At 40.5% G+C, this 13,894-nt stretch overlaps 1 protein-coding gene across 2 annotated transcripts in view; it reads left to right on the top strand.

Annotated features, from left to right (window-relative positions):
* GPR180 (G protein-coupled receptor 180) overlaps positions 1–13,650 on the top strand; it is a 28,962-nt gene extending 15,312 nt beyond the window's left edge. The window contains exons 7-10 of one of the 2 annotated variants that reach the window (XR_010440234.1): positions 4,026–4,217; positions 4,562–4,639; positions 6,326–6,541; positions 9,565–13,650. Coding sequence is in view for 1 of the 2 variants with exons in the window: in XM_064712759.1 (XP_064568829.1) it covers positions 4,026–4,217; positions 4,562–4,639; positions 6,326–6,484 (429 nt within the window). In the remaining variant the exon portion in view is untranslated. Of the gene's footprint in view, positions 1–4,025; positions 4,218–4,561; positions 4,640–6,325 lie in introns of both variants that reach the window. The other variant, XM_064712759.1, reaches the window with a different exon arrangement.
* Positions 13,651–13,894: the final 244 nt, after the last annotated feature.

The following is a 13,894-nucleotide window of genomic DNA, read 5'->3' as shown; positions in this document are numbered from 1 at the left end:
ATGGATTTTTTCTTATTGTTCTTTCAGAAGCACTAGCAATTTCCTGGCCTGTGTTCATGTGTTGCCTTCAGTGGCAGGTGGACACAGCCTCCTAGTCAGCAAATGTCTTGTGGTCTTTGCAGCTGCAAAGAAGTAACATCTCAAAGGAGGGACAAGTCTGCCATTTAGCATCTCCCTTTGCCTTAACTTGTTCTTTATTTCAGCCACAGAATAAAAGATTCCCAGGGCTGCTGTGCATTCATTAAAAATTCCACTTTCTGCTGCTGAATCACAAACCTTGTACAGAACTTTATTGATGGCAGGCCCTTGCCATCACATAGACCTAAGCAGTTTCAACTTTCAAGGCTGATCAGACTGTAGGCAGTGATTCTGGAAAGATAGCTGATTGCTCTGAACCTGATCAAAATGGCATAGAATCTTTTTGCATTAGACATCACCCTACACAGGGGTTCTTAGGTGTGCTCAGAATGAGCTCTGCCTCTGACCTTAGATCTAAACCATTTTTTGCTGTACTGCATTGCATGACATCAGATAACTCAGTACTAGATATGGTTGGGAACAGCTAGTTTGCCTTGCTGCTCCTTCTAATTTCCCTTTTGCTTCCCCCTTCCCCTTGCCTCTCAGGGGTGATCTGTCCCATGAGAACCTGGAGATTGATACCTTATCTTGGCTTGTCATAAAGTCAGTGTTGGCATCGTGGAGGGAAGGAGGAGTTCTACCATAATAATTTTCTCATGACATGAAGGAAGAGTTCTTCTTCATATGGATGTGGAGGTTCTGCTTGTATATCTGGAACATCAGGATGATATCCATGGCCACCATTCCTCTAGTATTTGAAGCGAAGGCCAGTACTGGACCGTGGTTGGTGTCCCCTGTGAGCCAGGATAGGTCAGGATTATATACAGGTAAAGTCAGGCATTTTGAACAGTGTGTTATGTAAACAAGGAGATGGTCATTCTGTTCCACCTTATGAAGAAGCAGTGACTTTAATGTTGGACATAGCATAGTGTGAGTCAGCTCTTTAGCTTCCTCTCTTATCCAGTTCTTTTGTCTACAGCCTAAGCACAGTTGTTCTTCTGGATAACAATTAGAATTGCCCCCCCTGATTTCTTCTCAGACCTCAAACATAATTCTGCTCACTGCCAACAAAAGATGCCTCTGATATCTACTTCAGCTGGTTGATGTCTGGTGCTTTTAAGTTTGTTCCTGATATTGCAGCTAAGTGAGCTGATACTTGCCTTTCTGTGGTCAAGGTAAGGGACCTTAGAATTCCTTGACCTTGATTTCTCAAATTTTAATTTTTTTTTTTTATTTCACAACCAAAGAGATTTTAACTTCAACATCATACTTGTCTATGAAGGTTTTTCTTCATTGAAAACAGATTGTGTAGTCCGTTTTTACCTAGAAACACTTGGAAGCACAGTTTTGTATAGGATCCTGCTTTTCCCAGGTGAGTGAGAACAGCCTCAGCTCATAGAAAAGGCAATGATACATTTACTTTGTCCAAGTTTACACTGTGCTGCACTGACAGTTCCATCTCTGCCTCTAACACCTCTGCCTTCTGCTTATTTTGGAATAATCTAATGAAGCTGAAGGAAACTGGACTTCTGTGATCTCACATTCCTGTCACCATACACAGCCTTTGATCAACTGATGTTGTGTTGTTTACACTCTTTAAAGGGCTGGTCCAGAACACACTCTGCTCTCAGACACTATTATCCTATGAGGACTTGGGCTTTGTTCTCATGATCCCTTTACTCCAGCTCTTTGTCATCTTCCCATGAAAGTGCCTTTTTTCTTTGCTGTTACCCTTGGTGTAGACTAAGGAAAATTCAGACCTTCATGAGCTCTGGCTTTTAAGGTAAGGTAGGTTCTAGTGATATTTTCTTAGAGCAGTATCACAGTTCTGTCTCCATCAGCCTGTATGGCTTCCCCCCAGATGCTTGAGTCAGGAAGATTCTACACATAAGTTCAGGGAGCCTTTTATTTTCTCAAACAGAATATGTACAGTCCAGGGAAGTTAAATATTTTGGCTGTTCCCAAATGTAAATATCAAAAGGGAAAATGCTCACAAAACTGCGGTGATTCTGTAACTGGTAGAACCGTTGTTCGTTGTCTAAGCATGTTCTAACTGGACTGAAATAACTTCTGTGATAGGAATTCATCAATTTCATGCCAAAACTAGTGCTGCAGACGCAACGTTACCAAACACTGTGCTGTATCTCAGGGATTCAGGAGCAGTTTAGTCTTACTTCAGTCTTATTCTTTGACAGAATTCTCAGTCAAGTAACTTGATCATTTGAAGATGTTTGCTTGAAATCACACTTTTTCTGATCATTATGGTGAGAACATTTGAAGCCTGTTGGTCAGGTTGTGTGCTAGTAGTCAGTGATGTTGAAAACACGCATGCTTTATGTCTGTCCCTCTCCCATCCTTCCATTTTCCATCCAGTTGGTTGAGGAGTGACTGAAGTGAGAGCAGCTGTGAAATGACAGGGCTGTGTCCCCCTTAGGTAAGGGAGGGGGAAAGGAGGAGAGTACTCTGAGGATATTCTAAGCACAAATTATTCTAATACTCAACTGATGAGACTCAAGGCCACCCACCTTTGGAAGGCTCAGGTGGATTACACATTTTTTTAAAAGTTAATATTAGGAACCTTTTTGTCTTTATGTAGTGAGAAAGCCTTTGAATTTGTTCAGAAAGGAATTTGACTAATTTATATTTCTAAATTGAGCTATACAATGTCTGCTTCTGAAGACCTTCAGAGCTACTTCACTCATCAAATTTGCCTACCTTTCTTTAAAAAACCTGCTTTATTAGGCACCTGAAGCCTTAGTGCAAGTTAGATATGTGCAGTAGGTGGACTGGATTCCAGTGTATATTCAAGTTTTAAAATGCCATTCAGCTGCTACATGATGCTCCAAGAGTCTAAACTTTATACATTAGTTAGCAATTCACAATGTTAACACAATGTTAGCATTCCCAAAGTTCTGAAAAGGTGTTCTTCAGCATCTGGTTGGGGTCTTCTTCACAACTAAGATCCAGAAACTGGGTGCTTGTTACTCTGTTTTTCCTTGGAGAATATCAATATTGTTTCTCACAGTGCTCCCAGAAAATTGGATTCCCCAGCAGACGGATACAATGCTGGGAGTTAAGAAGGAGGTTACTATCTGTCGGCTGGAGTGCTCGGCCAGATGTTGGAATGGCATTTGGAGCCTGTGACACTCCCTTTCCTAGACCCTAGGAGGTTTCTGAGCCAGGTGTTTGCAGAGTCAGGCTCACTCACAGTTTCTGACCTAGCTGACGCTGAATTCTTTTCTCCTCAATGGCACAGCTTCAATAGAAGGGGTGGAGAGTGGCCCACCCAAGAACACCCTATAGCCTGGCAGTTGCAGCACTCTCCAAGGAGGTGGGAGATGTGAATTGGATATCCTTTAGGCAAAGAAGGGAATTGTGGGAGATCCAAGTTCAACCTGGGTGAATGCTTGAGCCTTAAGGCTATTGTATAAAAGGGGCAGCAGCACCACCCTCTTACTTCCCCATCTTTGAAAAGAAAAGTGAATCCTGTTAGGATTTTGAAAGAAAAGGCGTAGTCGCCTGCCTTTGAAACAAGCTTTACAGGTTGTGGAACACAAGTGAAAGGAGGCACCTCCCTGTAGCTCTGTGAAATCATTTCAGTGGTCTTCCTGCAGAGTAGGATGAGTGAGCAGGTGATTATTTCACATTTTTTTCTAAGGTGCTACATTCCCTCTATCCACATTAGAGGAAACTTTAACTTTTCCAACTTTCTAAAAGTTACAGAATAGAAAAAGTGAGACTCTGTTCCTGCCACTTGCAGTTAGAGTAATAGGTCACAGCAAAAGGCATTTCAGACTAGGGTCTGTTGGATTTTTTTGCTTAAGATGGCAGTCCCTAACAAGTAGACTGGAGCATTAGCAGATAACTTAATGTGTGATGGGAAGGTTAGTTGAGAGTTAATGTAAGCTGGTTTACTCTAAGTGCACTTTGCTGTTGTTCTTTTTCAGAGCTTCTTGTTAATTTGGGAGCAGTTTGAAGATACAAATCACCACAGCTACCATTCACACCATGGCTTGGCGAGCGGGCTGCTCATTGGCCTCAGAGTCTGCCTAGCTCTGTCCCTGGCTGCTGGGCTGTACCAGATTATCACAGTGGAGAGAAGCACACTGAAAAGGGAGTTCTACATCACCTTTGCCAAAGTATGGCTTACATCAAGCAAACTGATCCCTTTGTCTGTAAATACAAGTGGCATGCAGTTGACTGAAGCACTAAACTCTTTCCCTCCATAAGAAAGTGTCTGACTTGATTATATTGCACCCTGTCATCATACTCTGAAGCAGGCATTTTAATTTGACAAGGAGTATAGAGCTTTTTAAAACAGAAATCCCACCTTTCATTGTGTGGTTTTCGTTATGTTGATTGAAAATTAAACAATGGGTTCATAAAATAGACAGAAATGTAAATGTAGTTCCTGTAACTGTCATCTCTTTCTTCTAAGCTGGCATGTAGTCATTTTACAGCTTACACTCATCTTCTTTTTTAGGCCTGCATTCTCTGGTTTCTGTGCCACCCATGTCTTGCAACCATTGCTGTAATATTCAGAGAATATCAAAGAGAAAAGGTATGTACAGGCAAGATAAAAGAGATGAAATTTGAATAGTAGTTGTTCCTCATGTTTAATGTTTGTTAGCAAACTCATGCTCTTAGGCTGTTAATCCTGTGACCCCAAAGCAACTTGAAAAGTCTTAGTCACACAGCTCTCATTGATGCTAATGTGAGTCATATTTTACAAAGGCATACAGGGCTCAAATCATCTAAGGGTAATCATTTCTGGGTTAAGGGAGGGAGAGGGGGAGATTGTTAAGTCAAAGGAAAATGTGGAGGGGGTGTTTTGTTTTATTGTTTGCTTGTTTGCTTTTAATTAAAAACACCTTGGAGATTCTTTTAACAAAGGGAGTAGAAAGATAAATCAGTGGATTTTTTTTGTTGTTTGCTCTTTAGTCTTCATCCTTTAAAAGCTTTATGTGGCTAAATAGGTCAGGGAACCTGTTAGAATACAGCTGAACTGTGTTCTTTAGATCAAGAAGTCTGTTCAAATATGTTGTTTGGTTTGTAAGCTCTAAGCAGTTAAAAACAAAGGTGGACTCGCTCAGTTTCTCAGTTGCTTAAATGTGTTGGGAAGTGGAGAATTCTGTGTGTGCAGCCTGCCATGTTCAGATGAAGTGCACCAGTGTTCTCAGGTGATTGACTACCTCCTTCCAGCATAGGGTTTGCTTCTTTTCTTTATGCTTATAACCATCTGTGCATTTGTATGCAAATATATTCAGAAAATGAGCTTTTATTTGTGTAGAGGATATGTAAGGGAAAGAAAAAGATTTTATTAAATATAAATGATAAATTAAATTCTGTGTTTGATTTACAAGGAAAAAAAAAAGGAAATCTAGGCAGAAAAAAATTGATTCCTCTAGAGTTACTAATGAAGAGACTTTTTGTTTTCCTTGATGAAAACATCCTCAGGGCAGGAGGACAGTCTCCAGAGGTACCAGTAAAGTGGTATATTTTTGCAGTGTTTTGAGCTTACTAAAGGAAGACTGCAATTGCTCTGCTCTTGTGTTTGAGCAACTTTAACCATTATGTGCAGCTGCAGTTCCTACACTGTGATAATTCAGCTGTGTTTGCTTCTTCAAATGCACCTCAATACAATAAAATGCACAATCAATAAATACCATACTTATTTAAGAAAAACGTGCATTTTAAAGGATTGCCTGCACATAAACTGAAGACTTGTGCCTTCTCAGAAACAAGTTACACCTTTAGGCATTTGATAAATATAGCCTTACACAGCTTTTGCAGATGAAGAGACTTGAACTGAAAGAGATCTGGCTAAGTGAGACTGACAAATCAATATCCTCAGCTCCATGATTTTGCTAGTGCAAAGTGTTTCCAAGCTTTCTTCCCCCCCCGCCCCCCCACCAGTCTGTTTGTTGTAAGAATAGAATATCTAAACATCACCTCTGCTTGTGAAACTGCATGGGTGGTGAATTGCAAGTCTGAAATTCCCCAGAACAGAGACTGCCAGAAGGGTTATGTGACTTGCCCAGGGCTATCTACTGATTTAAAAACACCCAGGTGTGAGAGTCTGATTCCTGGACTTAAAATGCATGTTCAAATCTTTTGTAACTGCAGCAGTGTTAAAGGGTTTAAAGTTAAACCGCGAGCACTCATGCTGATAGAAATTTATTGTGGCTTGCCTAGTCAGAGAGTTTTTTTCACTTACTATTTCTTTCTCTCTTTTTTTTGTCTCTAGATTATTACCATAGGAGTTATCCTCTGTCAGTGCATCTCCATGGTTATCCTCTACAGACTTTTTCTGTCTCATAGTCTATATTGGGAAGTATCTTCACTGTCATCAGTGACATTGCCACTAACAATATCCTCTGGACATAAAAATCGACATCACTTCTGAGATGTTTGGGAAGAATACATTACCTAATAAATGTGCAATAATGACTTGAATATGCAGGTATTTTTGTCACAAGTGTATGATACGTTGGTTTCACTGGAAAACTGAGTGATAATATCAAAGCACTTCACAGACCTTTGGTCTGACAAGATTCCTAGATAAATGTGTTAAAAATATTGTGGAGTTGAATACTGAAGAGTATTGAAAAATATTGAAGAGTTTTATAGATACTGTTTAACAAGTGGTGCTGAGTTGTATCACAGAAGAGTACAATTAATCTTTTCTCTCCCATTCACGGATACCAGAAATGCCATTGCTTTGTGTCAGTACTAGGTTTGAAGGTCTTATAAAATGGAGTTCCTAAAACATCTACATGCTCAAACAAGTTTAAGATAGGCCAGTTGTGAAATTGGTGTGATGCATAACGATGAGTAAAAGGATTTTTTTTGTTTTCATGCTTTAGAGAAAATGCATTTTATGTGTCAGTGTAAAAGATAGGGAAAGAAAGGAGGGAGAATCATCTAAAAAACATGTAAAATGTTCACAACTGACTGCAAGAAACCTTCCTTTATCATGGGTGTAAAAGAAAAGCCTTTTTTTGCATCTAATGTTCATACTGGTTAAAATCCTAATGGGAATGTAAATAGGGTTTATGTCTTCCTTTTAAAAAAAAAAAGTAAATGTAACTAAAAATTCCATCCAGTAATCAAGGTCTGAACAGTTTTTGAGGCTTGGAATACATAGCAACATAAAGGTAATTAAAACAGCAGCCTTGCATCTTTTAAAGGAGAAAAAAAAGGCAAAGAAAATGGAATGGGTGATGTGGTACTAGAATTTTAATCCTGATATAATTCATTTCTGTTACATTGAGGATTCAATCATAATTAAGCCATATACACAGATTAAATTAACAGAAGCATTTCAAATAAATGTTGGTTTCAGTCATCAACTACCCATGAATTCCTGCCCAAGGATACTTAATCAGGATTAAATTTTCTATGAATAATTGAAAAACAAAATACTCACTGGATTTGTTATAATCCATGTTGGCACTGGGTTCTAAGTAGTTGCCATCTTCCATCCATTGTAATAAAGCCATTCTACTTTGTGATGCCCTAGCATCCAGAAAGCCAGTGTAAATATATACTTTATTGAAGTGCCTATTTATAGAGTATGATTAAATCATGCTGACGCTTTTTTTCTTTCATAATAAGAACATACCTATTGCCATTGTGAGTGAAATTTTTCATTTTGGATTTAGCTTAGTTTAAACTTAGTACATGTGTGTTTCTTCACAAAATGGATTTTATTTTCTAGTAAATCAATGTTTGCTTCTTCTTAACAGTGTGCATTTGATTATGTCCCTGTGAAAATGTGAAGACACTGGTTCTATCTTTAAAATAGCCCTAAGTTTTCCATTTATCTTTGCCTCAGTTGTGAGCATAGTTGAAACATAAGTCTGTTCCATTTTAGTTTAGAGGCAAAACTAGATATTTGCCTTTGACTAAGGCAAAATGGCAACATGACAAAGTTGCTCATTAAATCATCTCTTTTCTTATTGTTTGTAATTCAGATCAAGAATGGCAGGTTGAGGCTGGAAAAGATGAGATATTATGATTTCACACCATCTTTAGAATGATTAAAAGATTAATTATTACATTCCTCTGATAACCACACAAAAATATTATTGGTTAAAACTTCAGTCTTTATTTCCTTGCTTATCTCTGTACTTTTCATCTTCTCAAGAAAAAAGCATCCTGGTTTTGATAAGTCTCCAATAATGTAGTAAAAGAGTTCTATCTGTCCTCATGTATAAGACTTCAAATTCACACATAAAATAGAATTTTCCGATAGACACAAGTACTGCTTTACAGTTTATGATCCATCATGATAAAAGTTTTAATCTATGCAAAAAAACCTCTATGTGACTTTCAGAAGAGGCACTCCATTTGTTTTGTTCTCCAGAAGTACTGTCTTACTTCCTGTAGTTCTTCTGACTTGGCTTGGTCAGTATTATGATGCCATTTACCTTATTTTCACTTTATAGATACACCCCACAACAAATCATGGTTCATTAGTGTAGACATGAAACATAAGGTGGTGTCTTTTGCATCTTTCCCACATTGCCCCATAGGTCAACAGTTTCTTAGTTTGGCATTGGATCCAGTTCCTTGGAAATAAATTTTAATTTTGCTATTAATGTTCTGTAGCAATGAAGTATCACTTTCTCAGGGGAAGTGGCACAAAGGGTTTCTTTAAATAATATTAAATTTATTATTAAATAATAAATGCACGCTGTAGCAGTGTGTCACTATGACTGCAGTAATATTCAGTTAATTTGGTGCAGGGTATCTTGGGGAAGTAGGAGATCTTCAAGTATGACTAATGGACAAAGCTTCATACTTAACCTGTAGTCTGTGTTGTAACTTACTGCCTCTGATCATGCCTGAGGAGTGGTTCAAGTATGTAAAAGTCTCTCTTCTTTCTAACTTACATCTCCTGGGAGAATAGCTGATAAAACCGTGCTTTTTTCATGCTTATCCACCCTGTTACCCATTCTATCAATTTGATTTCATAACTTCATCTTGAGAAAATAGCTTCCAGCCTTCTTCCAGTTGTCCTCAATCTGAGCATCCCAACTTGAAAACTGTATTTCTAAAGTGTGCTTTCTGTCACCGAAAAGAACCCCCTCATTTTCTGTCACACACTGAGGCTTTTGTGTGCATCAGCTGGTGCTGTGCCCTACATCAGGACTGCACTAGGTAACAGCAGGGGACAGAAGCACTCCTCCAGTGCCCCCATAGCCCCAGTGTGTATGAGGTGTGAGTTTGTGCCTGCTGAAAGCTGCCACACACCTGGGGAATGTTGAGGAAGGGCTTCAGCAGTTCCAGGCTCCCTGACACCTCACTGCTGCACGGGGCTGAAGCAGGGTCCCTCTGAAGGCAGCACTGCCCCTGCTGACCATGGTGAGCAGCACTGTTGAGGTCAGAGCACAGCATCTCACCTGAGAGATTCTGTGCAGTTCTGTTTTCAATAAAGTTGGGATTTCTGTGTCTGCTCATTCTATGGCCTGTGTGTTTCAGTGCTTGCACAATAGGAGTGTGTATTGACAAGACTGCAAACTGAAGTTGGTTCTGCTCTGAAGAAATCCACTTCTCTGTGTGAGAGGGCATCACTTGGCCAGCCATCACCATTTCTGAAGATGCCAGTTTGTGTCAGCTGTGATTTACTAGTTGGGAGGGAGGATCTCAGTGCAGTAGACAAAAGGGTGAGATCACCAGCTCGATCTACGAGACCCCCCATAAGCTCTCAGGAGGGATCTTCCTGCCTTGCTTCTCACCAGCCATGGAGACTGGAGCAGTTCTGGGGCTCATCACAAGTCTCCTCAGCTATTCACTCCCCTTCCACATAGACTGTGTTTATTGTATATTTATTTAAAGTGCTTCAGGTAGGAAAATGAATATTTACAATTAAATATATGTAAATGGAAGTGGAAAGACTTGATTGGAAAAATACCAAGTTTCTAATACATATTACAATACTAAGACCTCCCACACAAGATAAAGGTTTATAGCCAAATCTAAATGTACATTTCTTTCTGGTTCCTGTGCCAGTGGAAAGCCATGGAAGTATCAAGATCTTTTTGTTTGCATCTCAGTCCTCTACAGAACTGGAAGAATGCTTTATTTGATTTGGTTTTAGTTTATTCTGTGCAATGTCCTGCCTCTAATTGATAGAATAAAAGTATGGGGCTGGCTAACACTGCTATTAACTCTTTGCTTTTAACTCTTTGTGTGTTAACACTGCTTTTAACTCTTTGTGTGACTATGCAATGTACAAAGAGCAGGTTCTCCTTGCAGATGTCAAACATTAAAAAAACTATTGAGCTGGTTTTCAAAGGATCCTTCTTCTCTAACTGCACTGATCTGACCAGGCTGTGGTTTTCCACTGAATGCTAAGTTCTGATTCCAGTTTTCCTTAAACCATTATTTTCAGCAAATCTATCTCCTGCCTTGTGAATTCTCTCTCCCACTGTGCTCTTGCTGCCCTCCCCTCTCCCCCTCTCTCATACATATGATTTTGAGTGTAATGGGTGTCATTTCTCTCTCTATCTCTCCATCTGTTCCCACGATCAATGCTCACAGTCCAGCCCCTGCTTTGCATGTAGTGTGTGTGTATCCTCTTTATCCCTGGCCTGTTTTGATTTCGCGCTTTTCCTGTCTCTCCTTTGCCCTCTGTGCCATCTTTCTCGTCTCCATAGCCATCAGAGACCTCAGGGTGTGGTTTGACATTGCAGCTAATTTGGGCTGTTAGCTGTTAAAAATAGTGTCCCTGTTCCCCTGGCTGCACACTGCTCTCGCTTCCCTTGAACTGACACCGGCTGTCACCTCGCAGTTTGAGTGAGGAATCGAGGAGTTAAACTGGTTAACAATTCAGCCTTTAGCAGCAGCCAAAGAAAAAACAATTTGGTTCTCAGTGGTTTTAGCTCAGCAAACCAGATTCAACAAACTTTGTTGAGTGCTGGTGGCACTGTTAGAGATGGGGTCAGAAAGGCACATTGAAGAGAGGCCAGAAGCCCTTGAGAAGTCTGGCTGCAAGGTTGGTCAGTCTTTCACAAGCTGTCAGCCTTTTAATTCCTCCATCTCTCTTCTCTAGGTCTCCCGCTGCATTTTGCTTGCTGAGGATTGGACTGTCCCTGCCCTTGACCACTGTCTTTCAACAGGAGTGTGTCATTAGGGGCAGAGGGGTTCCAGCAAAAAGAAAACTGTTCAGCTGCTTTAAAGTATTTTAACTTGAATTGAAGTGTGCCTTTGCAGCCTTAAAAAGGAGCTGGGAGGGGTCACAAGCAGCCCCCAATGTAAGGAAGTATTTTTGAGGAGAGAATAACCGTGATAACAGACACGACTGGAGTGGGTGCCATTTATTTTCAGCAGATGGTAACACTGTGGAAGAAGGCAACCCAGGATGTCACATGGCTTTTGACAAGGTCTGCCTGTGGGTAAGGAGAGACTCAACCTAAACATCTGCGACCCAAAGAGCAAAGGTTTCCAACAGCGGGTGCTCTGGAAGGTTGTCTTTATTTTCAGCTGGGATGAGTGACTTCAGGAGGCTCTGGTGGGATGGGGAGGATCTGTCTCACCCTGTGGTCAAGTGCTCCTGAGTTTGTCCAGCTTGGTGAATGAGTTTGGCCTCTAATGCTCCTGCAACAACCCCCTCCCAAAAAATGAATGACTGGAAACCGAAAACAAGGTACCTCAGTAATGTCTCCTTCTTTAATACAGTAGCCACAGCTGAAAGAGTGTATGTGCACCTTGTTAGTGTATACTTTTTTTTGCTTAGTTTCTCACCCTTCCAGCCTCTTAAAACAATGGCATTATTTTCAAATCAAATTTTATAAAATGAACATTGGAGTTGTTAAGAAGAGATCAAAATTTACATAAGACTTCTATGTAACCTATTACCTATGAAAATTTACTTCAGGCTGAAACATGTTTTCCAAAGCTTACAGCATACAAAACAAATGGGGTTTTAAAATTTCTTTACTTATGATTACCTTAAATTGTGTTTTCTAAAAGGGAAGGGGAAAAAAAAACCTTGGAACCTTACCAGTTTAATTTGCATTTTGGCTCTGATGTAACTCAAAATAGATTAGATTAAAAAAGGAAATTTGGCAAGTGATTACTCAATTACATGATTTTACTGCTTTGGTATTTTGAAAATAAAAATGAACAGATCTGTTTTACTTTGAAAAGCGCCTGGTGCACGTGTGCTGTAACCACTTTTCAGAAACCATATGGAAGGTTCCCTACGCTGCATATGGCAATGCAATACCAGAGCTCAGATACGTATTCCTGTGATAGACTACACAGGATTCAGTTGCATCAGGGATATTAATGTCTACCTTCAGATAGTGCTGTATGGAAGCTCAGCAGGGTAAATGACTTGGGTGTAAAACATGGCAAGTTCCCAGTGACAGGGCTGCATTGCTCCTTTTCCATAGAAAGAAACTAAAATTGCTCAGAGCTAGTGCCAGGCCAGGAAGTTCGGAGGAATTTCGGGAAGGGTTACAGTTACTATTTTGCAAGATAGTAAAGGTGAGCAGCATCAATATATACTTCAAAACATTTCATCATCTAGAGCTATGGTAGCTGCTCATCTCTAGCTTTCATGCCAAGGGTAGGAAGCCTCTGCTGACCCCTAGAAGACCAAGCAAGTGGTGACAAACTCCCTAGAGTAACAAAGCCTTGATCCTCCACATGGTGTGAGATGGGGTAGTACTGTGCCTTAAACTGGCTATCGTCAGGATTATCTGTAATTCCCATCACCCTCTTTTCATTAGCAAACTGGTATGAGAAGATGGACCATCTGTCACTCCATCACTGATGTGTCCCCTTGGAGTCCCTAGGGCTGTTTGTGGCTTTTCAGGTCTCTGAGAAATACAACACTTTTGCCAATGTTTGTTTGGTGCCATGATCTGATCACTTGCCTGTCCTGTCTGTAGAGCTGCTTGGGTCCCTGAAAGCTCCTCCACATGCACGTGTGCAGCTGTCCCCTCAGAGCAAACATTGTGTGTCTGTTCCTTCACACAAAGGGCAGCCTCCCTGGTGAGGGATTCCACCAAAATAACCGCAACTTCAAATGACAGAAACTTTACTTAGTGCCATCACTCTCTTGACAAACTGTGGCTCTTCCACTTGATTTCAGTGAGGATTAAGACCTTCAGAACACTAATCTTGATGTAGAAATGATGATACAGACCCAAAATCCTGGGACACGAAGAGCGGAATATGCTGGGAAGTTAGAAATTAATAAATTTCTTATGAAAGGGTGGTGTGGAATGGAGGTGGTGGGCTACAGGTTTTCACTGGACTACTGAGCCTGTGGGCCTTCAGCAAAGCAGCCCTGTCTGAAGAGGGGTCACTACCTAGATGTCCCTCACACAAAGGGCTGTTGCAGAAGGACAAGCAGGGATACCCTGCTTCCATCCACCTCAATGTATTTAAAGAGTTACATGGCATGTGAGACTTGGTTGTCCTCTACATCTTGGTTTCATCTTTCTGCCTCTCACAAGTAACTGGATTTGAGTGCCATATACGTGATATTTAACAGACCTGTTTCTGAGAAATCTGTGAGATGGATCTTTGCTGTCTGAAATAAAGCACTTCTCAAGACCCTGGATTTTCCTCATATCTTCACTTTTCTCCTGTTTAAATGTGAAGCAAAGGCCTTCATGACCCTTCACAGCTGTGCAATTGTCACTGATGGCATTGCTACAGGAGGATTGTTGCTGCTTCTCAAGAATTGAATATGGTTGGTTTTTCCCTGCTTCCTGCTTTTGCGGGGGCAAGTGATGAGCTCAAACCTGGTTTCCATCCCTCCAGGTCAGCAACCTGTGCTGGCACTGTCAATAGC

This window comes from Zonotrichia leucophrys, chromosome 1 (assembly GCF_028769735.1).
Source record: "Zonotrichia leucophrys gambelii isolate GWCS_2022_RI chromosome 1, RI_Zleu_2.0, whole genome shotgun sequence".
NCBI lineage: Eukaryota > Metazoa > Chordata > Aves > Passeriformes > Passerellidae > Zonotrichia > Zonotrichia leucophrys.
Note: the sequence above shows the minus strand (reverse complement) of the source record. Positions and strands in the feature narration are given on the sequence as shown.